A 27,475-nucleotide genomic window follows, 5' to 3' on the forward strand; every position below is an offset into this window, starting at 1 on the left:
GGTGCAAGAGACAACCTGTGATGGATGTGGTCCCATTCTCCTTCTCCTGGCCCCACTCCAATTATTTATTTATTAATTTCCGTGTTTACTTTTAAGTTTTTGTCTATAGCCTCCTAAGACTCAACTCTACTAATGCATTTTTTTTAAATTAACCCGCTATTTTTGTTGCGGGTTAACAAATCGGGTCGGATGGATTAAAGTTTTTTTAACAATCCTAATTGTGATCATAAATAATGTTTCTATTTATTTATATTTAAGATTTAATTCTGACATAAAATTTTAATTTGTCTTTGATTTAAGAATAGATATAAGAAAAATTAATGATATTCTTCAAACGATTGATAGTGGAAACCCTAATTGTTAATGAATGCCTATTTTTGATCTTTGTGTAGAACTACTAGTGATCTATTCAGTGGCTTGAAGCTTGTTCAATAGAGTGAACTATTGTGACATGGCCTCATCCATATCCGGTGAAATAGGTCAATAGATATGTAAAGTTCGCCTTTTAACCAAAATGTGAAAACTTTTTTTTTTTTTTATCACTTAAGATTACTTCTCTAAATGATAATTAATGCATTAAAATGAAACTTGTGAAAAAATAAATTATAAAATGATTGAAGTAGATCATTACTAAAAAAGAAAATAATACAATGCTAACGGAACAATTCAAAATAAAAATAAAGTGCAAATTAAATTAAATGAGATTAAAGTCATGCAGTGTCATTACTTATAAATTATAACCAAATTTATATATGACAAAAGAAAGAATAAATAAAAATCAAATTTATAAAAATGATACTTAATATTTAATTGAAATAAGATTTAATGCTCCCTTATACTATTTCAATAAAAAAAATAATTTAATAAGAATATGATTTTCATCGTATATCAAAAATTAACTTCAATTACTCGGCACATATTTAGAAATTCTCCTTAATCTTGACTCCAACATAAAAGGTTGACTTTAATTTTGTAACAAATGTGAACGCTCAGTATAAAAGTTGGAAATATAATACTACTAATACAATATATTTGTAAAACTTTTACTCCTATATCGGTTATCACTATACTTTATAGATCAGATCATCACTAAATGAAACAATGACTTACTTTGTGACAAGTTCATATAGTTATTTTGTGCGTTTGAGTCTGTTTAATCGTAAAAATAAATTTTTAATGGTCGTTATTTCTACCCTTATTTGTCGGAATTAAGCATATAATATATCGTTAGAAAGTTTTTGAAGTCTAGTTTCTAATGCCGCAAACCTTGCATTAATGTAATTTTCCCAATCAGAAGTTATAATCAAAAGAATGAACATGTATTAAATTTCAGCACAAACTTAAAGTGGACAAATAAAAAGAAACGGAAGGAGTAATACATCTGATTATTTACCTGACTTAATACAATATTTGTACGTATTTTATTTATTTTATTTGTAAGTTGCAGGTTTCTCTCTCTTTAAAGACTTTTTTCAAACCGAGAGACTCTTTGACCGCACTCTCCTCTATGAGTATGAACAATAGTTGTTCTTCTCTCCCCAGAACCTAATTACAGGAAGTTGTGATCACGATAATGAATACAATATTTGTCAAACTTTTACTCCTATATCGGTTATATACTTTATAGATCATCACTAAATGAAACGTTTTACAATTATTCTTATAAAATCAATTTATTTTTTGAGACTGTTTTCGTATAATTAATTTATGGAATCCATTTATTTGTATAAGCAAACTTTAAACACGTCATTTTTCCTCTCGGTTGTCGGAATTGAGCTTATAATATATAGTTAGAAAGCTTTTGAAGTCTAGTTTCTAATGCCGCAAACCTTGCATTAATGTAATTTTCCCAATCAAAAGTTATAGCCAAAAGAATAAACATGTATCAAATTTTAGCACAAATTTTTTACATACACACTTTTTCTTCTCTTCTACTCCTCTTCTTAGTAATACATGTTCAACCAAGCTAAAATTAAAAATTTAATGAAGTAAAAATATAAATAAATTGGACCCAGTTGTGCAAAACATACGACTTAACATAGGTCGAGTCATACAAAACCTGCGACTAAATCTATGTTTTCTAATATTTATTTTTTAAATTTAATTATTATTAAAAATTTTAGTTTAATAATAATATTTTTTTATTTTATAATTAAAAATAAATTTAAAAGCATTTTCGTTATTTCATTAAAAGGAATGGCAACCCTGTGAAACGAGATTTAAGAAGCTGGAAAACAATGTGAAAAGATTAAACCTTAAATCAAATGATTTAGACAACGAGTAGTTCCTCTAACTATACTTGATCATTTTGTTCTCTTTTTGACAACTTTTTTCTGTAATTCTGTTACTACCAGTCGTACAAAGACCAACAATAATTTACACCATCTCATCTAAATTCATAGCACTTCATAAAATTATTAAAAACCCAATAAAATTAAATGAAAAATAGCATCACCCACCTTTCTCTTCCGAACCTTTCGTCCTTCCCATCTCCAACAATTTTCTCTCTCCTCCCATTTCTTTACTTAACTTGTTCATACATTCCCATCTTCATCTTATACCCAACTTCTCCTCAGGTTTGATTTGTTTCTACTTTTAATTTTTCGATTTTGGGATTTAATTTTCATTTTTGTATACAGTAAGAACATTTAATTTGGTGGGGGGGGGGGGGGGGGGGGGGTGTTTAATTTTTGATTTTAGAATTGAAATTTTTACTTTTCTATGAAGGAGCTGTGTTGTGTTCTTATTCCGAGATTGGTGCTGATTGGCATGTGGGCTGTTATTAATTATTGCTATTGTTATGGGTGCTTTGCTGTACTTTTGGGGAAGAACTGAGGCTGATTAACTTAACCCTTTCTACTCTTAATTAGTTTTTGTACTTTACCCACTTTTTTTTTTTGTAAATCATTCATCTTTGATCTGTTTTTGGGTTTTGGGTATTTATTATTTGGTGTTTTTTAAGTAAAGTTTGAGTCTTTCTGTGATTATTAAGTAGAAATTATTGATATAGAAGTACAGAAGTTTCTGAATAGGTGAATATATACATATATAGAAGGATTTTTATTGTAATTTTTCTGTTTGAATTGAGATTTGAGAGTGATTTGATGGAACAAGCTCACCGTTTTCATTCTATAGATCCCTCTGAATTGAGGGTTATGGGAAAAAGGGGTTTAGAATGGGATTTGAATGATTGGAAATGGGATGGTGATCTTTTTATTGCTAGACCTTCCGATTCTATACCCACAAATTTTCAAGGTCAGCAATTTATGCCTGTTCTAGCTGGGAATTCGTCGAATTGCTCCTCTTCGTGTTCTGATGGTGTTCAGTATGGTATTGATGATGGAAGGAGAGAGTTGGAGAGGAAAAGGAGGGTTATTGTTGTTGAAGAGGATGGTTTGGGGGAATCTGGTTCTTTGACCTTAAAGCTTGGTGGAAATTGCAACCCTGCCATTGATAGAGAAAGGGAAGGGGTAAATTGGGAGGGTACTAGTGGGAAAAAAGCTAAGGTGACCGGGGGTTCTTCGAATCGAGCTATTTGCCAGGTTGAGGATTGTGGGGTTGATCTTAGCAAGGCTAAAGATTATCACAGGCGTCACAAGGTTTGCGAGGTGCATTCTAAAGCTAGCCAAGCGCTTGTGGCGAATGTTATGCAGCGGTTTTGCCAACAGTGTAGTAGGTCTGTCTTTAATGATTTGTGATCATGATAGTTTCTTTGCAATGAGATTTGATTATAAGCATCTAATTGATTTGATAGAAAATGTAAAACTTTTGGTCTTCAACCATCAGCTTAAGCTTTTGGTTGAAGCCCTAGAAAATGTTATATAATCTATCATGTGATTCTAACTCGTGACTTTGGTGTTACGTTGGCTTTTGATACTATATAAAGGAATCAACTCAACCAAAAGTTTAAGTTGATGGCTAAACTATATCATTAATGTTGTGCTATGTTTTGAACTTTGATGCTTCTTTGGCAGGTTTCATGTCCTTCAGGAATTTGATGAAGGCAAGCGAAGCTGTAGACGGCGTTTGGCTGGTCATAATAAACGACGGAGGAAAACACAACCTGAGACTGCTGTCCAGGGAAGTTCCGTAAACGATGAGCAAACTAGTAGTGTTCTCTTGATGAGCTTACTGAAAATACTCTCTGACATGCATGGTATGCATCTCACTACTTACAAATGGTGGTTGTTTTAATTTCCTATGCATCTCACCTTGAGTTATAATTTCCGTTTTTCACTTTTATCTTTTACATGTTGTAGCTCGTTTGATCATTGGACGAGTTTTCTATGCGCATATAATCTATCAACTATAAATATTGTTTTAATTTCCTATGAAGGCATGTTTTAATGGCAAGACAATGTTTGTTGCAGCTAACAATAGACCGGACCAAGCAACTGATCAAGATCTCGTTGTTCAGCTTTTGAGAGGCCTCGCCAACCCTTCGCTACACATAGGGCAGGGCTTATCTGGGCTCCAACCCGAGTCACAGATGCTGCTAAATGGCGGTATAGCCAATGATAATGGACGTTCAAAAAAGATGTCAGCTTTTCTGTCAAATGATAACCGGAATCCTCCTAGAGTCATTGATCAACATGTTCCCCTGCCTGATTCCGAGATTCCAGGAAAGGGAGTATATGCAGCTGATAGCAGGGGTGTCGATATGCAGGCTGGAAGTTTGTTTCCTATAAAAGATAGCCCGCCCGGTTACTCTACAGAAGGGAGAATGAAGTTGAACAATTTTGACCTGAATGACGTATATGTCGATTCAGATGATGGTATAGAAGATTTGGAAAGGTCGCCTGTTAATGGAAACTTTGCAACTGGTTCAGTAGATTTTCCGTTATGGGCTAGGCAAGATTCACATCAGTCAAGTCCACCACAGACTAGCGGAAATTCCGATTCAGCTTCAGCCCTGTCACCTTCTAGTTCAAGTGGAGAAGCTTCGGTACGTAGCGTTTCTTAATGTTAGGAAACTCATCTTCAATCTAGTGATAAGTTTGATTCTTGCTGAATTGCCTGAGTATAGTTACGGAGTTTAGTACCTTGGTTTTATACTATGCTAATTTTTTAGCATTGCAAGGTTAAGTTTTGGTCAATAGCTTGTGAAATGAAGCATGTACTTGTATGAGACTGTCTCACCGTGAGACGAGGCCATACAAGCAGCCCAAATCATTTATATTAAAAAAAAATTTTAAACTACATCTAAACTTTATTTTGAACTTTTTTAATAAATTAGAATTGGGTCAGCCCATATCAAGCATTCTCACTGTGAGACGGTCTTATTAAAGAATTTGTCAAAACTAAAATATGTCTTTCATTCCTTAACGTTTCAGAGTCGTACTGATCGGATTGTTTTCAAGCTATTCGGTAAAGAACCAAGTGACTTCCCTATTGTTCTGCGGGGGCAGGTAATAAGGATTTTTTAAGTTGTGATATTCTATCCTTTTTGTAGATGATGCTATTATTTTAAGCTTGGAATTTTTGTAGATCCTTGACTGGCTTGCACATAGTCCTACTGATATAGAGAGCTACATCAGACCTGGCTGTATAATTCTAACAATTTATCTTCGGTTGACCCAGTCCTCATGGGAAGAGGTACGCTGTTATTGTTGCACCTAAGTTGATCTAATGATTCTATTGGTTAATGACGTTAACATTTTTCATTTGACTCCTTTGGCTAGCTCTGCTCTGATCTTTCATCCCGTTTAACTCATCTCTTTGACATAACTGATGACGCATTTTGGAGAACTGGATGGGTTTATGTACGAGTGCAAAATCAAATAGCTTTTGTTCACAATGGTTAGTTGTAATATTCAATTTCTCTTTAGCTTGGGCTGTCCTTCTATTATCATATTTTCAAGCACGCCTCATGTCCTGCAGGTCAGGTTGTCCTGGATACATCGGTGTCTCTTGAAAATAATAGTTGCAGCCGAATATTGAGTGTCATGCCTATAGCCGTCTCTATGGATGAACGAGCTCATTTTGAAGTTAGAGGTTTCAATCTTTCACACTCTACAACAAGGTATTTGGTGCTGAAATTTGTGGCTCCTATCTGTTCTTGCAACTGCTAGTTTCAATTACGATATTTACTCCATAAAAAGAGAGATACAAAGGTCACCTCCCATCTTTTTTTGCAGATTACTCTGTGCTATAGAAGGGAAATATCTTGATCAAGAAGTATACGAGGAACAAAGGGATGATGATTTTTCCGAGGAGGGTGATACTGAGCATGCTAATTTCTCCTGCTCTTTCCCCAACGTAACCGGTAGAGGGTTTATCGAGGTATTATATGTTCTTGTTACTGAATCATTGCAGGAAACTCTCTTTCTGAGGATCTTTTTTGTGTCGAGGGACTATTGGCCGCATCCTCTTTTATGGGTATCGGTTGCTGCCTTCCTTACCTCTTTAGATCCTGATCATAGTTTCCTATGGGCAGGATACACTGGATACGATGATAATGATGATGAGATCTTTTTATCTTTTACTATTGTATATCATGATTGGTCATCCGAGTGTCAAGGGTTGGTCACGGGTTCTTGATATAAAGTGAAGAGTTCTGATAAGAAAGGAAGAGGGTGATAGCCGATAGGTTTAGCCTTATTTGTCATATTGGCATGATAATGTACTAATATAGTGGCACAAGTTGATCTGTCCAGTTATGTATTTGATCAGAAAATCTACCGTGTATATTCAATGGCAATGTGGTAATCTTAAAACATGTCTTTATTCATAAACTCTTGATGCTTTCTACGATTAGAAGCTCTTCGAGAAACTCGCTTTTTAGAGATAACACATATCTTGATTTTTGGAAATAGGTTGAAGATCTCGGCCTCAGCAGCAGTTTCTTTCCTTTCATAGTTGCAGAAAAGGATGTTTGCTCCGAAATTCGGACACTGGAGAGTGTGCTCGAACTGAAAAATTCCGATCAAGATGCATACGAAGCAAATAAGAACATAGAATCCTGGCGTCAGGCCATGGATTTCATACACGAGATGGGCTGGCTTCTTCATAGAAGCCACATGAAATCTAGGTTGGCAGACCTAGATCCTAGCACTGTCGTATTTTCTTTTAGACGGTATAAATGGCTCATGGACTTCTCCATGGACCATGATTGGTGTGCTGTTGTTAAGAAACTTTTGGACGTTTTGGTTGCTGGAACTGTGGGATCAGGGGAACACCCGTCTCTTAAGGTTGCGTTGTCAGAAATGGGTCTACTTCACCGAGCCGTCCGTAGAAATTCTAGGTCAATGGTGGAGCTGCTTTTGCGATATGTTCCTGCGACTTTGTCTGAAGAATTCACGTCAGTTGCCGATAGTAGCCAAGGGAAGTTTTTGTTTCGGCCAGATGCTCAAGGACCTGGCGGTTTGACACCACTTCATGTTGCAGCTGGCCGAGATGGCTCCGAAGATGTACTCGATGCTCTAATAGATGACCCTGGAAAGGTGCGATGCAAAATTCTTCTATCTTTTTTAAAAATTACCGACGGTTCATAATTTCTATCTATAATGATTTCGCACTTAATGTGTTCGGTTTTGTTTAGATTGGAATCGACACATGGAAGAATTCTCGGGATAGCACAGGGGCTACACCCGAGGATTATGCTCGTCTACGGGGGCACTACTCTTACATACATGTCGTCCAGAGGAAAATGCCCCGTAATTCAGCATCAGGGCATGTGGTGCTCGATATCCCTGGAGAACCATCGGTTGCTGCTCCGAAGCATGATGGGGCAGTGAGCTTCGAGATTGGAAGAAGTGCATCGTTTGCCTTGAATCAGAACTGCAAGATGTGTGATCATAAAAAGATGTTGGCGTATTACGGAAGAAGTACAAAGACATCTCTAGCGTACAGGCCTCTAATGCTGTCGATGGTTGGTATCGCGGCAGTGTGCGTGTGTGTGGCTCTTCTTTTCAAGAGCATGCCTAACGTCGTCTGTCTTTTCCAACCCTTCCGATGGGAATTGCTTAATTACGGCTCCAGTTGATCTTCCATCGAACGTTAAGAGGCCTTTTGTATCTGTAATTTATATTTTGTAATGTGTATTTGTATTTGTATTTGTATTTGTATTATGTAGTTGAAACTCCAGTACTAGAAGTCAGTGCTAGAACAGAGAGCATTATGGTTAGTAAACTAGTAATGACTAATGACTGTATCTGATGGATATGTAACTCTTATAAGCCCTTTTTCTTCAAGTACTCTCGGATTAAGACTACTTTTTTATTTATTCATACTGCTAAAGTCTTCATCCAAACAATTTCGAACATGAACCGCACTTGATCATCGTGAGAAATCGACACTAATAGGGATTCTCGGGAGTTCTTCATACACTGCCTTCAACTTACTTCGAGACTGGGGACTTGTTCGTCTTGAAACGTTCTAACATCGACACGTGAAAAATTTACCCTTATTAGACGGTCGTAGATTGTTAACTAAGTTTCATCCGAAATAAAAATATTGAATACCATAATGTGAAATTGTAACCGATATTTTTTATGTCAATATTATTGGTCGGAACTCGGAAGTATTTTAGTGAGTGTTGGTAAATAAAAAATATGAATTAGAACTAGTAATGTCATTTCAAATATTCATCGATTACCCCTTGAGCAAACTCAATATCCCTCTCCGTCAATAGAGATCAAAAGAATGGTAGAATTCTTGTGGGTTTTGAGTACGATATTATGGGTCGATTCAAAATTTTAATTCTTATATTTACGTAAATTTCTTAACAAGCTGTTTCATTTTTATTTGCGAGTGTTTTTTTATCGAGTTTGATCATAGTTGATTTCAATGGATTTGATCAAGTTAGAACTTAAAGAGTCCAAGGGGATGCCATTGGTATTGGTTTTATATACGTTTATGTATTTATTTATAATTATATATTCCCCTTTATTCAATGATAATAAGCTATGAAAATTGAAAATATTCTTATAATACAAAATAAGATGTTCTAACTTCTAACAAAAAAAAACTCTCCGCAACTCAAGGTAAATGGATAATTCTTTAACAAAAAAAATAGCACTAAAAATGGTGAACCACGTATGAATAATGTAATAGTAGCAAATTTTTTGTTTGAGGTTAGGAAAAACATAGGATGAGAGATAATCAAGGGATATTCAAATTAAGTAATCTATTTCTTATTCCTAGAAAATTTACCAATATAAAAACTTAGATTGCATAAAAATATTTTTAAGTTTCATATAAAATAAATAATTACAAAATAAACACGGAGTCGAGAGAGATAGAGGGGCAAAAGAACTCTCATTTCTCTAGTTCTTTGTTATATGAATTAATAAATCAGTTTTATATACACTGATCATAAAAATAAAAATAAAAAAGAAAAAGTTGAATAAGTATAAAAAGAGAGAAAATGGGGGGAAAGGTGGTAGTATCAGTGATATCCATTATTTTGGTTGTAGGGGTTGTAATAGGAGTTGTTGCAGCAGTTCACAAAGGAAAGAGTGATAATCACAACAATGGAGGTAACAACGATGAGAATTTGTCGTCTTCAATGAAAACGGTGAATACATTGTGCGGTCCTGCTACGTTCAAGGATGCGTGCATTAAGAGCCTAGGTAGTGTCGCACAAAACCAAAGTGCGACACCACATGACTATGTTAAAGCCGGGATGAAGTTAGCTTTGGATGAAATTATGAAGGCGACAAATCTTACTGATACCCTTGTTTCCAAAGCGAATTCGACTAAGAAACCCGAACAAACTAACATGGCTATTGATAGTTGCAAGAATTTGTTTGATCTTGCGACTGATAGACTTGATGGGGCTATTAAGCAAGTACAAGATCCTACAATATATAAAGATCAGGATTTAGTATGGAGTCTTCGTGTTTGGCTTAGCGATGTTATCACATTTGCTAATAGTTGTGCAGACGAATTTGGTGAAGCCGAAGCTCTTGATCTACAAAAAACGATGCAAGATGGCGTTTTGAATGCTACCGAGCTTACAGTTAGTATGTTAGATATTGTTACTTCATTCAATGAAGCACTTTCTGAATTAGACCTTTCGGTAAATGCCTCTAAACTGGTAGACAAACTAAATGTTACTAGTATTACTCCTAGTCGACGCCTTCTTGGCTTGGCTAATGTCGATAATGAGGGTTTTCCGACATGGTTATCTGCCTCAGATCGTAAGCTTTTAGGCGAGGGGAAGAATGGTGTTAAGAAGAATAAGAACAAAAAAAAGAAGGGTCATAAGAAAGGTAAAGGAAAGGGTATTACAGCTGGTGCTGTGTTTGGTGTTGTAGCAACCGGAGCTGTTGCAGCGCCTGCTGTCGTACCTGGAATGAAGCCTAACGCGGTTGTCGCTTTGGATAATAGTGGACAATTCAAATCCATTGCGGCCGCTGTTAACGCGCATCCGGGTAAGGGACTAGTAGGTAGATATGTAATCTATGTTAAGGCGGGAATCTATAAAGAAGAAGTTATAATAGGCAAGCAACATAACAACATTTTCATGTATGGAGATGGGCCTACGAAAACAATTGTGACAGGCGATAAAAGTTTCCTTAAGGGTGTACAAACATCTAAAACTGCTCCGGTCCAAGTAGAAGGATTCGGGTTTTTCTGTAAGGATATGGGTTTCCAAAACACAGCGGGTCCACAAGGACATCAAGCAGTAGCTCTAAGAGTAAATGGGTTACAAGCAGTGTTCCAAAACTGTTTCTTTGACGCTTACCAAGACACTTTATATGCACAAGGCGGATCCCAATTTTTCCGCGATTGTCAGATTTCAGGAACTGTTGATTTCATATTCGGAAATGGTGCAACATTAATCCAAAACAGTAAGATTGTCGTAAGACAAGGTAGTCCCGGACAACAAAATTTGGTAACAGCACAAGGAGGATTAGCAGCAAATGAAGCAACAGGGATTGTTATACAAGGATGTGAGATCCTACCAGGAAAAGATCTTTTCCCAAACCGGCTAAAGACAAAAACTTATTTAGGTCGTCCATGGAAAGCTTTTGCAAAAACTGTATTCATGGAGACTCTAATGGGCGATCTTATTCAACCAGACGGGTATTTTCAATGGCAATCACCCGAAGGAAAGAACAACCACTTGAACGCTTTTTATGGCGAGTATCTTAACCGTGGTCCTGGTTCCAACTTCAATCTTAGGGTTAAATGGCCTCATGTAAAACTTCTAAGTAAGCCTGAGGCACAAAAATACTCAGGTGGTGTGTTTTTAAGAGGTGCTACATGGGGTACTGGTGTGCCAATCAATCCTAATGTTGCTTAAGCCTTACATTTTAGAATACACATAATTTTACTTTTACTTTTTTTTTTAGAATACACATTGTTTGAATAAATCTAAAAAACATTATTTTGGATAACAAAACACTCTTGAATAATTATTGTCTCATCAACTATATGAATAAAATCAAGACATCTATGAAATATAAGCTTGTTTATTTCTTAGCATTATCTATTTGGTTTTTACATATGCAAGAAATTCTTTTAAAGAAGAGAGAATCAATCATCTGGTGGTTTAGTAATTGAAATCCGAGTGCAATTTTACCACAAGAACATTGCAATTTTGGTGCGATTCGGTCTTTAATTCTATTAAAAATATTTGTTCATTAGAGTCGCAATCGTTGGCCATAGTCGCTAGCTAAGTCAGCAAGAAACAAGGAGAAGAACAAACCAACAAAAATCAAAACTAAATGCATAATACACCCAAATATAAGATACTCATTCCCTACAACAATACTAAAACCTTAATCACACAAGTCAGCTACACAAACCAATATATCAGTTCCAATAGTCGTCCACATAACTTGAACCAGATGCTCCTCTTATAGCTCCGGCCAACGATTATCTGGAGAGTTGCACGTGATATTCAAATACGATGATAGATGATATACACATAATATTTCGCTGCCCAAACTATTCATAAATCATAAGGTGAAATCTATAGATCAAGTTGTATAAACATTACATCCATTGATAGGAACATACATTTTATCGTATGTAGGACCAAAACCTCAGCAACAAGGTCATAAATATAGTCTATACGACGAGTAATGCCAGGAAAATCGAGGCGCAGAGGATACCTTTGTACAGTTATTCACAAGGTAAAGTTATGTATCAAAAAGAATACAAATTTACTGATTGCGGCGATTATTTATCAATTCTGAGGTGATTGCAGAGATATCCAAGTTCAGGCCGAGCATCCATCCATGACGAGAATGTCGTCTCAGCTGCAGAAGTACAATACAGATACGACCTGAACGTTATCAGAAAGAAGTACCTCCTGCAGTGGATAGAGATAATTAGTCAGAAGTGATTCGGGAAGTAAATTTTTGCCGTCTTCCATCCCTCCCCAGAGCTTGATCATGGTTTCTATGAGCGAGATACACTGGGTGCGACGATGATGATTCTGGAAGTAAATTTGTGCAGAAACATACAAAATTGTAAACTAGCAGTTTTTGCGTTTTCGAAATAAGAGAAATGCGGGATGGACAGTAGATATGTACACAATTGAAGCGCCAATTTTCAAGAATTATTAAACACAGAAACCAGATGACAAAGCATAAACCATAGGAAAGCCAAGGCTACAATTCCATCAATATGAGGTCCGCTAAATGAACCAGTAAGGGCAGACCTTTGTTAAGGCCTATAGAGCTCGACCCTCCAAAAATTTCTGTTTCCTTTGTACACCTTTTTTTTAAATATCACCTATGTTCTGAAATACTTGCAACTGAGAGTGACATGTTATGTGGAAAACTGTCACTATCAATTGCAAGTATAATGGAACGGAGGCAGTATCTACTGGGTTGGGGCAATTTTGTGTGATGATAACTATAATTGGGAAAAGGAAAAAAGAAAAAGAAAATGCAGGTCTGTAATTTCCTTTAAAACAATTTACATTTTTTCACAACCAAACAAAGCTAAAGATTAACAAAATAGGCACACTTCCTCCGTTTTTAATACTTGAAAGACTTTGACTTTTACAGTATTCACGAGAGTTGCTTTGACCTCCATAAATCAATTAGATTTACCAAAATATAGAGTCATGTGGGATCTTTAGATTCGTCTCAAGATATAGTTTTAATAAAAATATATATAATTACTACTCATGTATATAACTAGCAATGATGATGATAATGATGATGACGACGACGTATATAACTAGAGATATTAGCGGTTAAAAATGTGCATCGGCATGCATGTTTTGAAAAGTGTTGCAAGTAAAAAAATTAAGAACGTATAACATATATAGGTGCAAGATAATGCAGCCTGCTGATTGTCATACCTTAATGCCTTTACACCCATATCAATCAGGTACGCCAGATGCTCCTCATTGCCATCACCAGCTTCCTTCAGTTCCTTTGTATAATGAACAATATCCTCACGTATATGTCCCGCTCCTGCACATCTTCAGAGTATAACAAACAAAAGATTTAATCATTGAAGATCCAGTATGGTCAACGCTGCGGTAATGGTCGCAAAATGGATTTCACGGTCAACTTGGCCTATATTTCGCTTTTGATAGACTCAAAAACCTTGATGATACAGTCACGATGCGGTGATGTTGGCCTTATTTTTGGACTATGATGATACAATGAAAATAAGGCTATATCATTTTCAATTCTCATTATTTCAGAAAACCTATTCCAAAAGATAGTTGCCATCGTAAATTGTAGGAACATTCATTTTTAAACTATCGGTGTGTCTATAGAACATCCCAAAACTACTCATTTCCATACATCCTTACCTGTCTATGATATTGTCAACATCTGCTTTGCTTCTTGGTCCTTGTGCAAGAACCCGTATTAAGCTTAGTATATCCCGATAATCACCCAATTTGAGTGCCACTTCATCAGAAGCCCAACACGACATGTCATCTGGTCCTGAAGGTGGAGATGCTGAGACAGCGGATGAGGGGACATCACATTGCACATTTCCCTCGGCATATAGCCTTACACAAAGGATTGCCATAGCATAAGCCACTCCTCCAAATCCTGTATGTGACACAAATAAATAGCAACCTGCAGACCTGCAATTAATGGATTTCTACTTCAACATCCGGCGTTGACAATGATTTAAAGAAAAGGTGCCCTATGGCAATAATTTATAATTCTTAGTAACTATTAGTAAGTACTTTGCCAACCTTGACAAGAAGAATAAACAGTCAGTAGCGGTGATCATAATCGGATATCCGACCTGAAACATGCAATCGGATCGGATATTTGAAAACAGACATACCCGATCCAACTCGGATCCGATTTACTCATAGTATGCAGATATCCGAAATAATGTCGGGTTTCCAATATCCAACTATTGTTTTTAAAAATGTCGGATATTTGGATATCCAAACTTCAAAAATTGATAGACATATCTGATATCTGAATTTTCGAATCGGGTATCCGATCCGAATTATAATTTCGAACCGAGTACTCGGATCATCAAATAGTTTTCCTCAGCCCTAACAGCCAGGGCAGTTACTTACTTGTCCTTGCAGGTCTGGATAGCATCAATATCAGATGGCAAAGCTTCTCTTTCTCGAGTCAAAGGTATTCTCCTGTATGTTACCTCATAGCCTTCATCCCTTAAAGCTTTGTAAACTTCTGCGGGAGTTTTTACATCTTCCTTATAAATATTTTCCCAGTATCCAACAACATTAGATTGATGTAGAGTCGTACTGTACTCTTCTCGATGCAAAAGCATTCGTCCACCATTCCGAGCAACCTCCGATATTATATCCTCTTTTAGTTGTTCCTCCATATGTTCCACCTTCATAAATTACACAAGACCGGCAAGAAATCAATTTCTTTTTCTAACGGTTTCAACTTCGCTAATGATACACAATGAAGTATAGTTAGTAACATACCATTGGACCAGTAATCCCAACATGTTTCAGTGTATCAACTGCTTTGTTCAGTTCCCGGAGAACAAAAGGTGTACCATGTATATAAACCACGGCTTCCTCTCGCAAATCGGTTATTATTACCTTTTTTCCACCATCCACAATTCCACTAGAAGCCAAGAAAGATAACATCTCTTTCGCACCCGTGATAGTAGGGGTGGCCATGCTATAAACAGGGTATCCATCTACCTAATAAAAATAAAATACACAAGGTGAGAATCCTACGAGTGATTAAGCCAAAAGTACAAGAATTTTGGTTTTCGAAAAAATAAAAGTGGAAAATTCCGAAATCCCAAGTCCCAACTATGGCTGGTTTCCCAAAATAACTCCCACTTTTAAGGGGCAAGCTAATTCAAACGGCTAATTTTTGCGATTTTCCTTATCAAATGCATCTCGTATTCTAAAATCTACCAAAACTTAACTAGACTTGTTTGTTATTTCTTCCTAGGCTAATATTTGCCAATATTATAAAATCACTTTGGCACGATGATGAAGGGAACCAATGCCTATACCTTATAAACATGAGGTGCCCCTTGTATTTGTATATGGCTAGAAGTTTTCTGGCCGGGGAAGAAGTACATTTTAATTATAGAGCCCCTCCCAAGTACTGAGCCATTTCGAGCCTTGATAACTGCCTCCATTAATGCATCTCCATGCTGAGTTTCATAGGGTGACCTTAGATCTTCCTACAACAGACAAAAGCCAATATTAATAAAGTGAATCGAGTCAAATCAATGAGTTAATGAGGAAAGGACAACCCATCCTAGAAAATTTACTGCTTAAAAACAAGGAAAAATCACCAGGAATAGTGCAACCTTTTGCTTATTTCCCAACAATAATACCAACTTTTGATTAACAATGAATAATACCAATATAGGGGGTGTTTCTGTAGAATATCCCTAACATGTTAAAAATCAAACTATAGGAGATTATATGACAAAAGAACATTCATAAATTAGTTGATAAACTAAAGTTGGTATTATTCTAGGAAACCCCCCTAAGTTGGTATTATTCATGATTAATCAAAAGTTCGTACTACTGTAAGGAAATTAACGAAATGTTGTATTACACGGTAAGTTTTCCTAAAAATAATAGCGGTTAATAGATATTTTTCACTTTGCAGTAAACCTAACAACTAACAAATAAGCTTACTGGAACAGTAAAGAATCGTCCCGGCCTCAATCTTATGCTCCATTTCATTGCTTGAACTTCAGGCCTTTTATGCAACCAATTCTTGAAAGTCGTCTTATGTTCTCCTTGGCCACAAAATCCATCAAACGCTTCACTCCCAAGATATGCAGAAAAGGCAATTAAACGGAAATAACGCTCTAAGTACTCAGCACCACGATTTAACGCAACTCTTCTCACCCGGGGCTCAACACGTTGTCGATTGAATAATTCTCGGTATCGTAACACAGCATCACGTATATTCTGCAAAGCAGAACATCTATCAATAACAGCATCTAATGCTTCCCGACATTCAACTCCGTTTTCAAATAATCTCGTGATCTTCCAAAGTAGTAAGATGTCGTTAATGCCAAATGTGCGAGCTGATCTTCTAGCTCTTCCTTGGTCAATGATACTTGAAGAAGATGCAGTCGAATCATCCAGGCTTTCTTCACCGCAAGAAGAACTATCATCCTTTTCACCCATGGCCTCATCACCAAGGATTCGTATAGGTTTACCATATTCGATTCTTAGTTTGATAAGGCAGGCTATAACAGTACCAGTTGTTGTCCTTCCTCGACCCATCTGCAACAATATTAAAAAAGCATTCAATCCCCGTTATTTTCCTTGTAAGCAAACCAGCAGAACAGTAAATGACAGCCTACAACAGCATAGAAAAATTTTTACCTGGCAATTGAAAACAAAAACAGTGTCCTTCGTTGCTGAAGAAACATTTTTTGCAATTGTGTCGAAATCTGAACTTTTTGGAGCCTTCCCATCAGTTATTGGGACACGTGCATACATAATTGGATACCCTTCCGCTTCCAGACAGCTAAAAACTTCATGTGGTGTCTGAACTGAATCACGATTAACATGTTCCCAAGCATCAAATATTTGGCCATCATCTGTTTCATGAATAACCATAATAGCACCCCCAAAACGTTCAGATTCGCGCAGAATATCTTCTTTTAGCCGAGCCTCCATTCTTTCTACTCTTTCACAATCAATTCCCTAAGCAAAAAATCATAAACAGGTTTCATAAATGATAGTTGGGTTTCAGATTTCACAAATGATTCATTGATTCAGTCCACATAAGAACATTCATACATAGTATGTTTCATGTGTACTTTATAAAAACTCCAAAGATAGGCATACTTAAAAGAAAATTTTTTGCAAGAAGCTTTATGCACGTACAGTGTACTCCATCATGTTCTTATAAGGTCTTTCAACTTCACGAAGCACAAACGGCTTTCCATTAATGTAGATAACAGGTTCCTCTCTCATATTGTGCCAAAAAACAGGGCGACCACCTCTCAGGCTACCAATGCGCTGAATAACAGATCGGATGCCATCAACAGTTGGATTAGCGACTCCATAAACAGAAAATCCCGGAACCTCCCTGAAATTTGGGGCACCTTCTATCCTCTCTGGCAAAGTCATGTTTTGACATCCGGGGCAATGGTCGCTCTTCAATACAGTTTGGCTGCCCAATACTGCTCCATTTCTCGATGCGGCAACAATGCTCATCTCAAATGGACGACCATTTGTGGATTCAGCTATCCTATCAAGTGATTTATCCGCATTACAATAACCTAATGCACCCATTGGGTCTCTCCTCAATAGCCTAGATAAAGGTTTTGTCAGAAGAAGCATAATACAACAAAAAATAAATAATAATTTGTAAAAAGTGTACATTTTTGTAAATCATAGGCAAATAGCTTTAAGGAATTTCCACATTATAAGTACCTACGCAGTATGCTATAGAGTTCCGGTCGTGCCTTCATCCAATCAGAAAAACTACACTGGTTAGACAAACTGGGACTCGCAACAGCTCTCTCAGTGTGAAGATACACAGCAAAGCATATCAGAAAATAATATCTCTCGAGATACTCCACAAAAAAGGATAGTGAAGCCTCTCTCTTCATCTCATCTGGTTGGTGTAAAATACTGTTGCGATAAGTAGCTATAGCTTCTCGTAAATTCTGCAAAAAATTTTAATTATTCAATTGTCTGAGATTTAAACTATACTCCATCAGCAAACTATTAGAAACCCAGGATAAACACGCAAATTATTCATAGTTTCTATACATGATGATAATCGATTCACTTAAACAAGTTCAAGCGGGTTGGAAGAGAAACTTGATGAGGCTAATTTTCTATGGATGTCAAAGTTGTGATTAAAAAGCCAATGAGGTTATAATAGATGAAAAGAATGAAAAAAACCTATACTCCCTCCGCTCTTTTTTGTTCTTCTCAAATAAAATATTTGCATTTTTGAACCAAAGTTTGACTACGAATTTTTATTAATATATATGAAAAACATATTCATGTGGGGTCTAGTTATTTTTGTCTCTATACATAATTTTCCAAATAACAACATTTATAATTTTTAGAAACACGGGTTATATGATTTATAAGTTTGCGTTCGGATATGTGAAAAAAGTAAATAGGAAGAACAAAAGAGAACGGAGGTCTGAGGGAGTATTACAAAACAAAGCTTCACCTCTTAAAAATTATATTTTTCCATGATACAACTCTAGGGCTTATAATGAAGCTTCTAGAAGTTGTATAATCTTGGTTATTTTCTTTAATCATGTAAGAAGCCATACATAGGTGACGAGCCAACTAAAATCCAAAATAAGAAAGTACAATAAAAGATCAAACATAAAAGTAAGCTCTCTTCTACCACCCCACTCCTTCCAAAATCCCCAAGTCCTTTCAAGAACAACCCGTTTGGCTAATGGTACTAATTGGTTGTAATGGGAATGATTTTGAGTGTAGATTTTCATGATATTACCATGGTAATGAAAGTTTGATCATAAAAAATTTTTTTGTTCACAAATTTTCATTACCACCTAACACCAAATTCATTGGAACGAATTTTGTGAAGAAAATGAGCTTGTTGTAGGAGAATAAGTATGACCATTAAATTTATCAAGAGATATTCATACCAAAATTACACTAACATTCCATTACCATTCCCACCATTTAGTACTGGATACCAAACGGGCCGTTAAGACAATGATTTATTGGATCAAGTAGAAAAGCAAGCACTTTAAAAGATTACCTGCATGGAGGCACACCTATCAATCACTTTATCTACCTGTTTCTTTCCTTCCACACCACCCTAATTACACCATTCATTAATAAGATAATCAAATGTTAGTTCGGAAGAATTTTTATAAAATTTACAGCAACACGAGATAATCATGGTTGTACCTCTAAAACACGAATTAAACTTCTAATGACAGTGTACTCTCCTCTACGAATCGCTTCCTCTGAACTAAGCAAATTTTCAGCACCGCAATTCAGATCAGAAACTCTTCCAATAGAATCAATCCTTGGTATGCCTGTTGAGCATGAACGGTTAAAGCTTATGTCTTTAGCAATAAAATTGAAATAAATTATGAGGAGTCTCCTATAAATAGTCTCAAGATACAAGTTCAATCTGGGTGTATGTCTCCTTTGAATTTGGAGTGGATCCAATCATCCAATCCAGCTTGGGGATACTCAATTTAGATTTAGTTTGGGGTTGTGCTAATTTAAATCAGATAATCGGATCTCATATGTGTAATTAATGTCAAATAAGTTATCATCAAATCAAGCCAATACAAGATGGGATATACATTGGGCTGGTAAATGAGTCAAAAGAAGCATTAATTACCAGAGGCACCAATTCGGTTGAGATAAAACAAGGTAGCAATCACCATTCCTGTTGTAGTGCGCCCGCGTCCCATTTGACAATTAAAAATTACCTCGGTATTAAGGTCCACCAGAGAAATTTTATTTACCTGGAAGCCAGTATCAAACTAATGACAATCAGGCAGCAACAAAATATTACAGTAGACAGCATATTCAAACCAAATAAGAATAGGAATATACAACATAAGAAATAGATGATGAGAAAAGAAGGATTTCTAAAAAGACAAGTAGCAAGAAAGTTGCAAAAGCTAACCCGCAAAACCCCCCGGAAACCTCCCATCAAAAATACTGTTGAACTAATTTTTATAGCTCTTAACATCTCATCGGATACGAGCGAACATTCAACCTGTAGACTTGTATCTAACATGTGCTATTATGTCCTTCGCAATTTCTATCCAGTTACTTTACAAAGCACGTTACCATCGTAGTCATCCTCATAAAACAATAGAGAGTCATGGATTAGCTTAGTGGTTGAGGGCTTTCCCTTTCACCCTTGTGATAAGGGAACACCCTGATGATAGGGATTCAATTTTCACCACCTAAAGGAAGGATTGATTCTCTCTCCCTTGCTTGTAGGGAATCTTTAGCCTATCCCCGAATCAAAATTAAATCATCATAAAACAGTTCTAATGATGTGAAACCTTGACAACATGTTAATGCTGTACTCATAAGGTGCACAAATTTCAGCATAGAGGGCTTGTGAAGAAAACAACCAAATGCAAGAGAAGCAAGACAATGGAAAGAATGGAGAGGAGCAGGGTAATGAACAAAGATCTTACTTTAGCTTATAACACAAAAAAAAAAAAACAAAAGGATGGTCTTACTCACTAAACCCAGACAGATAATAAAAATAAAAAAAAGACCCATGATAAGAAATCTGCAGACTAAAGTAGAGAGAGTTCGAGGTGATACAAACAAACATCATACATACCAGAATATCAAAATCTGATTCTTTTGGCGATTTCTCATCAGTGACAGGAACGCGTTCATAGTCAACAAGAAAACCTTCTAATTTTAACTCCTCATAAACCTAGCCAACGAAATCAGTTAGATACGGCACAGGGTTGTATTATATGTGCTGAAACTACAATCAATAAGGCATACCTCAAGTGGTGTCTTTACAAAATCACAAGTCACTGGCTCCCACTGATCCACCATTTGTCCATCTGGCAGTTCGTCAGTGACTAGGATCTTATTTCCGTACCTACAGCCAAATAATATAGGTTGTCCTAGGTACCCAAAATAAAGAAAATTCAAACAGAGCTGATTTTATGCATTGAGGCAACATATCACCTTGCAGCTTCCACTAAGATATCTTCCTTCAATCGAGATTCCATATCCTCCACTCTATCCCTGTTAATTCCCTAATTAATTCAGTACCCAAACTGAAAAAAATCAATACACAAATACTTAATGGGGAATTAAGAAATAACAAATATGCAAAACATGATCCACACAAGAATCTTTACTAATGGCAGAGTAATTTTCTTCCTTAAAGTAATATGATTGTCAATAATGATACAAGAATAATATATCCTCTATGATGGTGAACAGAAGAACTAAATACAGAATCAGCAAATACTACATTAAGGGAACATGGTCAATAAATAAATGGAATACACAACTACAAATCCTATTAGATGATCTTTCAAGAAACTTTCAGCAGAAACATACCGTATACTCAAGATTGGAGAAAGGCTTTTCAACATCACGCAAAACAAAGGGTCGGCCATTAATGTACACCACCTATTAGATAAACACATAAGAACATAAGTGAAAGAAGGCAACAACATTTCCTGACCATTTTCAGATGAGACAAGATGAATCAGATGGAAGATAAAACCACTGAAGCCTGACACTAATCATTTTTCTTATCAATTTCCCAAACCAAAGATATGAACACAAACGAGAACAATATTAGGGCCTAATTTGGAAATCAACTATTGGATGATTCAACTGGTTATTTGAGTGGGCTAGTTTGTAAAATCAATTGTCTATTAGCTTTTTACGGGAAAAATAGATAACTTTTGGACAAAATAGATAAAATATAACGACAAAAGGTTACCTCAGGCATCGCTTTACCTATATCTTTTACTTATTGGATCACACAAAAATGCTAAAAACTAACGAAGCGAAAAGCAAACAAGCCCATATCTTAATAAAAATGTCATTCTTAATAAGATCCTCATTCATAAGCACTTATGCGGACAAGCAACACCCACATGATCACAAGGCCATGAATGTGATAGTAACCATGGCCCTTTAAAATGACAACAATTAGGCCAAAGAGGTCATTATCTTAGGGATACAAACATTGATTTCATGAGTTGAAATTTGTGCCACTACAGCATGGAACTCCTCTTATCATAGCACAGAGACAAGTTCTTGGATGTGGTATCAATGGTGCACCTAGTAAAAGTTCGATTGATGTTAAAAGTCTTGGTAACTACATCATACATTAGAAAGCACTCGGAACACCAAACAAGCACAAAAACAAGGCAGGCTCGAAAAGAGGCCTTAATAAATAAAAGAATGCAAGCTTTCAAAACCACCAAATCTACTATGTAAAGGTGTTTTGTAACACAAAAGTGGCAGAGAGCCATATTTCAACCCGAAAATGACCACAAGAATATGAAAATTAAGGAGGTGTTGGGAAGATTCTACAAAGTTCTCTTTAAGTCATAAGCTAAAAATAATTGGAAAGGATTTGCAAAGATAAAGTCATAAACCCTTGATTGCAAACTTAACTAATTAAACATTTATCGTTGATTAAGAAAATGACCAAACTACAACAAAAAAAATTAACAGTATCATCATGGAATAAAGAAAAAAACTAATTAATTTACTGGTTCCTCGCGGAGATTTATCCACAACACATGAGTTCGCTTTTTGTCAGCTCGTGCTCCAATGTGTTTAAGAACATTCCTGATTCCATCGATCGTAGGAATAGCTACCCCGTGAACATGCAAGGAATCCGCCTGTTGATGATTAAGACACCAAGGAATAAATGTGAAATTAACATCTGAGAGCATCAGCGCAGGAAAATTCAATAAGCCATTTCTTATATTCGAAACATAAACAAGAGCAAGGACTCAAATAGTCACTTCCGTGTTTCAAATGATGGTATTTAAGCTTAAAGCAAATCAAAAGAAGTTGTTTCCTTTAGACACTAGCTCCTAATTTCATATACAATGACTAGAAAAACAAAAACATTGACCCATCAATTTCAAACAATAGTAATCCAAAACTCTAAGTTTACAAAAATTTAGACATATAACGGAAAGAGATAGCACACTAAGAAAATTCTTTCTTTACAATTACCAAAATTTCACAAACAAATTATCAATAAATTATCTTAAGCACATAATTAATGTTTTAAACAAAACAAAAAAAAAAAATTTTACTCCATAAATCTCCAATGATCATCTTAGTTGAATATTTTTTGTGCAAGCAACTATTTAATTAGAAAAGAAGACTGAATATATACTAACTCCGTTTTTTCTTGTTTGCTCATGTTACTGTAGCAACAAAAATCAAGGAGGACGATGAGAACATGATGTAATTATCATGTAAAGATAAAGCGTAAGAAGATAGAAAAAAATGCAAGAGAAATATGTGCCCCTGGTAGAAAAGTAAGAGTCCCAAGGAGAAATGTTAAGGCATAAAAGCAAAGATTCCAAAATGGACAAAGTACAAGCAAAAAGAAACAGGTAAAACAAAAAAAGAACACAAAAAAGAAACAGGAGTACGTTAAGACAAGAAGACCAACAAAGGTATACAAAACTTCAATTTTTCATCTATTCATTATGTATCCTAAACTGCAAAACATCAAATCAAACTAATTGTAAGTTTGTAAATGTGAAACTCAAGTATAGAGATAAACGTAATCTTATAATATGGTGCTTGGACATGATTAGAAAGTTCTGCTCAAATAGGAAATCAAATCCAGAACTCTAACTTCTAACTCAACAAGAACACACATGGAAACATCAAAAAAACCTTCAGCATTACAAACTTAAGATGCAAACAAAAGGATGAGCAAGTTTTTTCATGTACTCAACCTCCCCTTAAGCTAATCATAAAGCTCAAAATTAGTAACAAGCTCCTCTAAAACCCTATTACCACTCTTCTTCCCGGTGAATATCTCTCGTGTTTCTTGTCTCTAAACCCCAGTCCCTGCACCTCTTTGTATTCTTCTTCTAAGTGGGGTGTGTAGTATTTTGCTAGTAGCGACAACTTACAAAGTTGCTAGGTGGTGCAATAACTCAAGAAAGGATCAGCTAGGCAGAGTGGCTGGCAGTAGCCATTCCGGAGACTAAGGATCACTTAAAGGGGAATCTAGATAACTTATGAAGTCGGTTAAAGGTGAACTAAGCATTACTTAAAGAGGGATCTCCAAGTTCACATTGACACATAAAAGTATCAAACTACCTTATATCACAACCGAAAACAACCCATCCTTTCTACGCTTTTTCGTACAACATTAAATCACCGCCTCAATTCCATTATCAAAAACAAAGACCAACAAGTACACTTGATTTTCCCCCAACAAATACCATGTATGTTTTCAAAAGTGTGCGTGTGTCAACAACTATGTATAAAGTATACATATACTCCCTCACTAATCATATTGAAAATGGGAAAGATTGAGGTGGAATAAAGCTAATGAAATAAGCAGGGCTCATCAGGCGGAGCATTTAATGTTAAATAGTGAATACAAGTTGACTTGATAGAGTTATTGTCGGTAAGTATAACCTATTGAGTGGGACGTTTGAGTGGAAAAAAATAAAGCATAAAAGGAAACATCCAAATAGGAAAAACAAGAACATATGCCTATTAAGGAAGGAGGAACAAAAAGGAGATATGATATGGTGGCAATTCAGTATATTATAGCTATATTTGATGAGATAAATGAAAGTGAAAAAAAGTAGCAAGTCACAATTAAAGAAAAAATATATTAAAGTACTATGAACTTGGTTGATTAATATAAAGGATAAAGAATATGCAACCTTTTTCCAAAAACTTTGCTTAAGTAGATCTAAGCCATATGGTTCTTCAAGTTTTAGATTAAGCGTATTATTAGATCTCGTATTAAGTAGCCACCATTAATTTGTTAATCTTAACCTTGTGTTCACAATTAGACATTGCATTAAACACAAGTTGACACTCTTAACTTAGCGAAGTAATAATCTTATCCATTTGTCTTCGGTTATCTGATTACCAAGAATTCACAACGATGAACTAAGCCTCCTTTACTACAAAAGTCCGATTTCAGAGACATTGCCAACAATATCGCAAAAGGATAACACCTTCACAAAACCCTACCTTATGAAGGACAAATATTGTGGATGTTTGGATGGACATGAATAGTGATGGAGTAGAGTAAGATAAGAAATCACTTTCATATCAATTCCTTACTAGGTTAGTAACCATGTAGTACATGTATATTTTAAAATCCTTGTGAAAATTAAGAAAATAATATTGTTAGCACTGCATAAAAAGGTGCACTAGCCATTAATTGCCTTCAATTTTAATAATCTCCGATATGGATAATAGTAAACATTTAAATCAATAATCAATAAGATAATAATCAATAAGATGACATCATCATGACATTTTAAAGAAAAAATTAGATAAAATAGTGATACTGACACATGTAATTTTAAGACAAGATGATGTCAATAGTTTTGTACTTTAGTTTTATTTATATAGAAGATTTAACTTTTACATCAATTCCTTATTTAAAACCTACAATTAACCCCTCCTAACCTTCAATCATTACAAATGCAATATCCCCATTTGGAAAGAGAGACATCTAACTAAATTCTACTATAATTCTCAAGGCTTGGATTTGAACATTTTGCTACAAAAGAAACAAAATTAACTCTCCTCCTCACTCTAAAAAAACAATTGATTTCGAATGTTGTAGGCATAGTGTAAAAATAAGGTCGCATTGCATCGCATCGGCCGCGTTGTAAAGCTTTTCAAAAATAGGATAACATTGTTCCAATTACAAAAAACCGTTGGAATGAAAGGTGAGATTTGTCTTTACATTGGAATTTTGCTAGCTAACAAAAGCTTTACACTTTACATTTCATCAAAACCTCTGTACCAAATACTCCACTTTAACGAATACAACACCTTAGTAAAGTCCTTTACTCCTCATTAATTATTGGAGTTATGAATTCTTCGTCTCCTTACACCCCTAATGATATTTACTTAATATTCTATCTACCTAATTTTTTGAGAGATAATATTTACAATAATATTAACAAACCTCAAATCCTCTTTTATCTTGACTTTGAAACTCTAAGTATATATGACAAGACATATCCCAATTAGCAAGGCAAATGGAGTACTACTCAACTTAGCCCACAAAAATCCCAACTTTTTTTCAATTCCCTTAACCACTTACAAACTTACTAGTACAAAATATATGCACATCAATCAAATAAAAACACATGACAAGCTTCAAGAATCAAAACATTCAATCACCTAGCAAAATTGTTTAAATAGAGATTATTCAAATACAAACCTAAAAACCTCTTTCACCTTGACTTTGAGAGGTTAATAAGGTATATGACAAAATATACACCTAAATGTAAAGTTAAATTCTACCCTATTAAACCCACAAAAATCTGAACTTTATCCAATTCTCATAATTCCTTAAACCACTAACAAGCTTACTATTAAGAAAAAACAACGCACAACAATCAAATAAAAACACTTAACAAGCTTCAAGACTCAAAACATTCAATTAAGTACCAAAATTGTTTAGAAATAGATCATTCAAAAACAACCTCAAACCTCTCTCATCTTGACTATGAGAGTTTGAGAAGATATATGAAGAAACATACACCTAAACCAAATTCTACCCAATTAAACCCACAAAAATCCCAACTTTATCCAATTCCCTTAACCATTAACAACCTTACAACAAAGAATTATGCACTTCAAGAATCACAAAATTCAATTCGGTACCAAAATTGTTCAAAAGGGGATAATCAAACACAAACCTGACGATAATTAGGAGCACCATCAATGTGGGGAGAAAGGCGTTTGTTATGGCAACCAGGAAAATGGTCACTTTTCAAAATAGTCTTTTTCCCAAGAACAGATCCTCCTCTCAACTTCATCACTTGTTCTGGCTCCCTTGGTATCGACATGGCTATGAAGAAGATAGTGTTGCATATGAATTATGAATGAGGAAACCCAATAACAAACAAATCTAGGCAAATGAAGATAACCCAATTGTATGCTGATCTGAATTTGGAAAGACTCACCCAAATCAGATACAAGAGGATGAACCAAGAATGTATAGAAGTAGTAGATTGTAGAAGAGAGGATTGTAGTTGGCTATTTTCTCCTTGACTATCTTTGGGTTAAGATTTTAGTAGTCCTTTCAACTTCTTTTAACTTTTATATTCCATTTTTACAATTGCTTAAATTAACATTAGTCACAAGAGAATTTGATATTGTTTTAACACAAATTCTTCTATAAAATAGATACTACCTCCATTCTATTTTAGTTACAACATTAAAAGTATATACACTATTTAATTAACTCTCTTAATCTGTAATTAATTTTTAATTTATAAGTTAAAACATAGTCAAAAGTGGGTTCTTATTTGATTTGTCTCAGTGTAAAAAATATTAATATCAAGTTTTTATAATTTTTTATTATACATAATTAGAGATATTAAGGATGAAATTAGTGCATTGAAC

At 35.3% G+C, this 27,475-nt stretch overlaps 3 protein-coding genes across 3 annotated transcripts; 2 read left to right on the forward strand and 1 right to left on the reverse strand.

The window, feature by feature from the left end:
• The first annotated feature begins 2,276 nt into the window (after positions 1-2,276).
• On the forward strand, positions 2,277-8,195 carry LOC130800312 (squamosa promoter-binding-like protein 1). Its single transcript, XM_057663775.1, has 11 exons — positions 2,277-2,576; positions 2,728-3,676; positions 3,975-4,156; positions 4,371-4,945; positions 5,334-5,408; positions 5,488-5,595; positions 5,682-5,799; positions 5,881-6,022; positions 6,138-6,282; positions 6,816-7,442; positions 7,541-8,195. The coding sequence occupies exons 2-11, from the start codon at positions 3,105-3,107 to the stop codon at positions 7,982-7,984; spliced, it is 2,988 nt and encodes a 995-aa protein (XP_057519758.1). The 5' UTR covers positions 2,277-2,576; positions 2,728-3,104; the 3' UTR covers positions 7,985-8,195.
• Positions 8,196-9,205: 1,010 nt separating this feature from the next.
• Positions 9,206-11,251, forward strand: LOC130800277 (pectinesterase 4-like). The gene has a single exon (XM_057663734.1). The coding sequence runs from the start codon at positions 9,368-9,370 to the stop codon at positions 11,249-11,251; it is 1,884 nt and encodes a 627-aa protein (XP_057519717.1). The 5' UTR covers positions 9,206-9,367.
• Positions 11,252-11,907: 656 nt separating this feature from the next.
• Positions 11,908-27,175, reverse strand: LOC130800313 (uncharacterized). The gene is made up of 19 exons (XM_057663776.1): positions 26,767-27,175; positions 22,597-22,728; positions 21,425-21,496; positions 21,044-21,114; positions 20,855-20,954; positions 20,682-20,780; positions 19,713-19,839; positions 19,268-19,398; positions 19,116-19,175; positions 17,795-18,030; positions 17,243-17,672; positions 16,736-17,059; positions 16,034-16,633; positions 15,394-15,567; positions 14,846-15,070; positions 14,465-14,748; positions 13,730-14,011; positions 13,268-13,390; positions 11,908-12,265 (listed from the first exon to the last, which is right to left on the reverse strand). The coding sequence occupies exons 1-19, from the start codon at positions 26,914-26,916 to the stop codon at positions 12,133-12,135; spliced, it is 3,753 nt and encodes a 1,250-aa protein (XP_057519759.1). The 5' UTR covers positions 26,917-27,175; the 3' UTR covers positions 11,908-12,132.
• Positions 27,176-27,475: the final 300 nt, after the last annotated feature.

The sequence above is a fragment of the Amaranthus tricolor genome, chromosome 14, assembly GCF_026212465.1.
Source record: "Amaranthus tricolor cultivar Red isolate AtriRed21 chromosome 14, ASM2621246v1, whole genome shotgun sequence".
In the NCBI taxonomy this organism is placed as follows: Eukaryota; Viridiplantae; Streptophyta; class Magnoliopsida; order Caryophyllales; family Amaranthaceae; genus Amaranthus; species Amaranthus tricolor.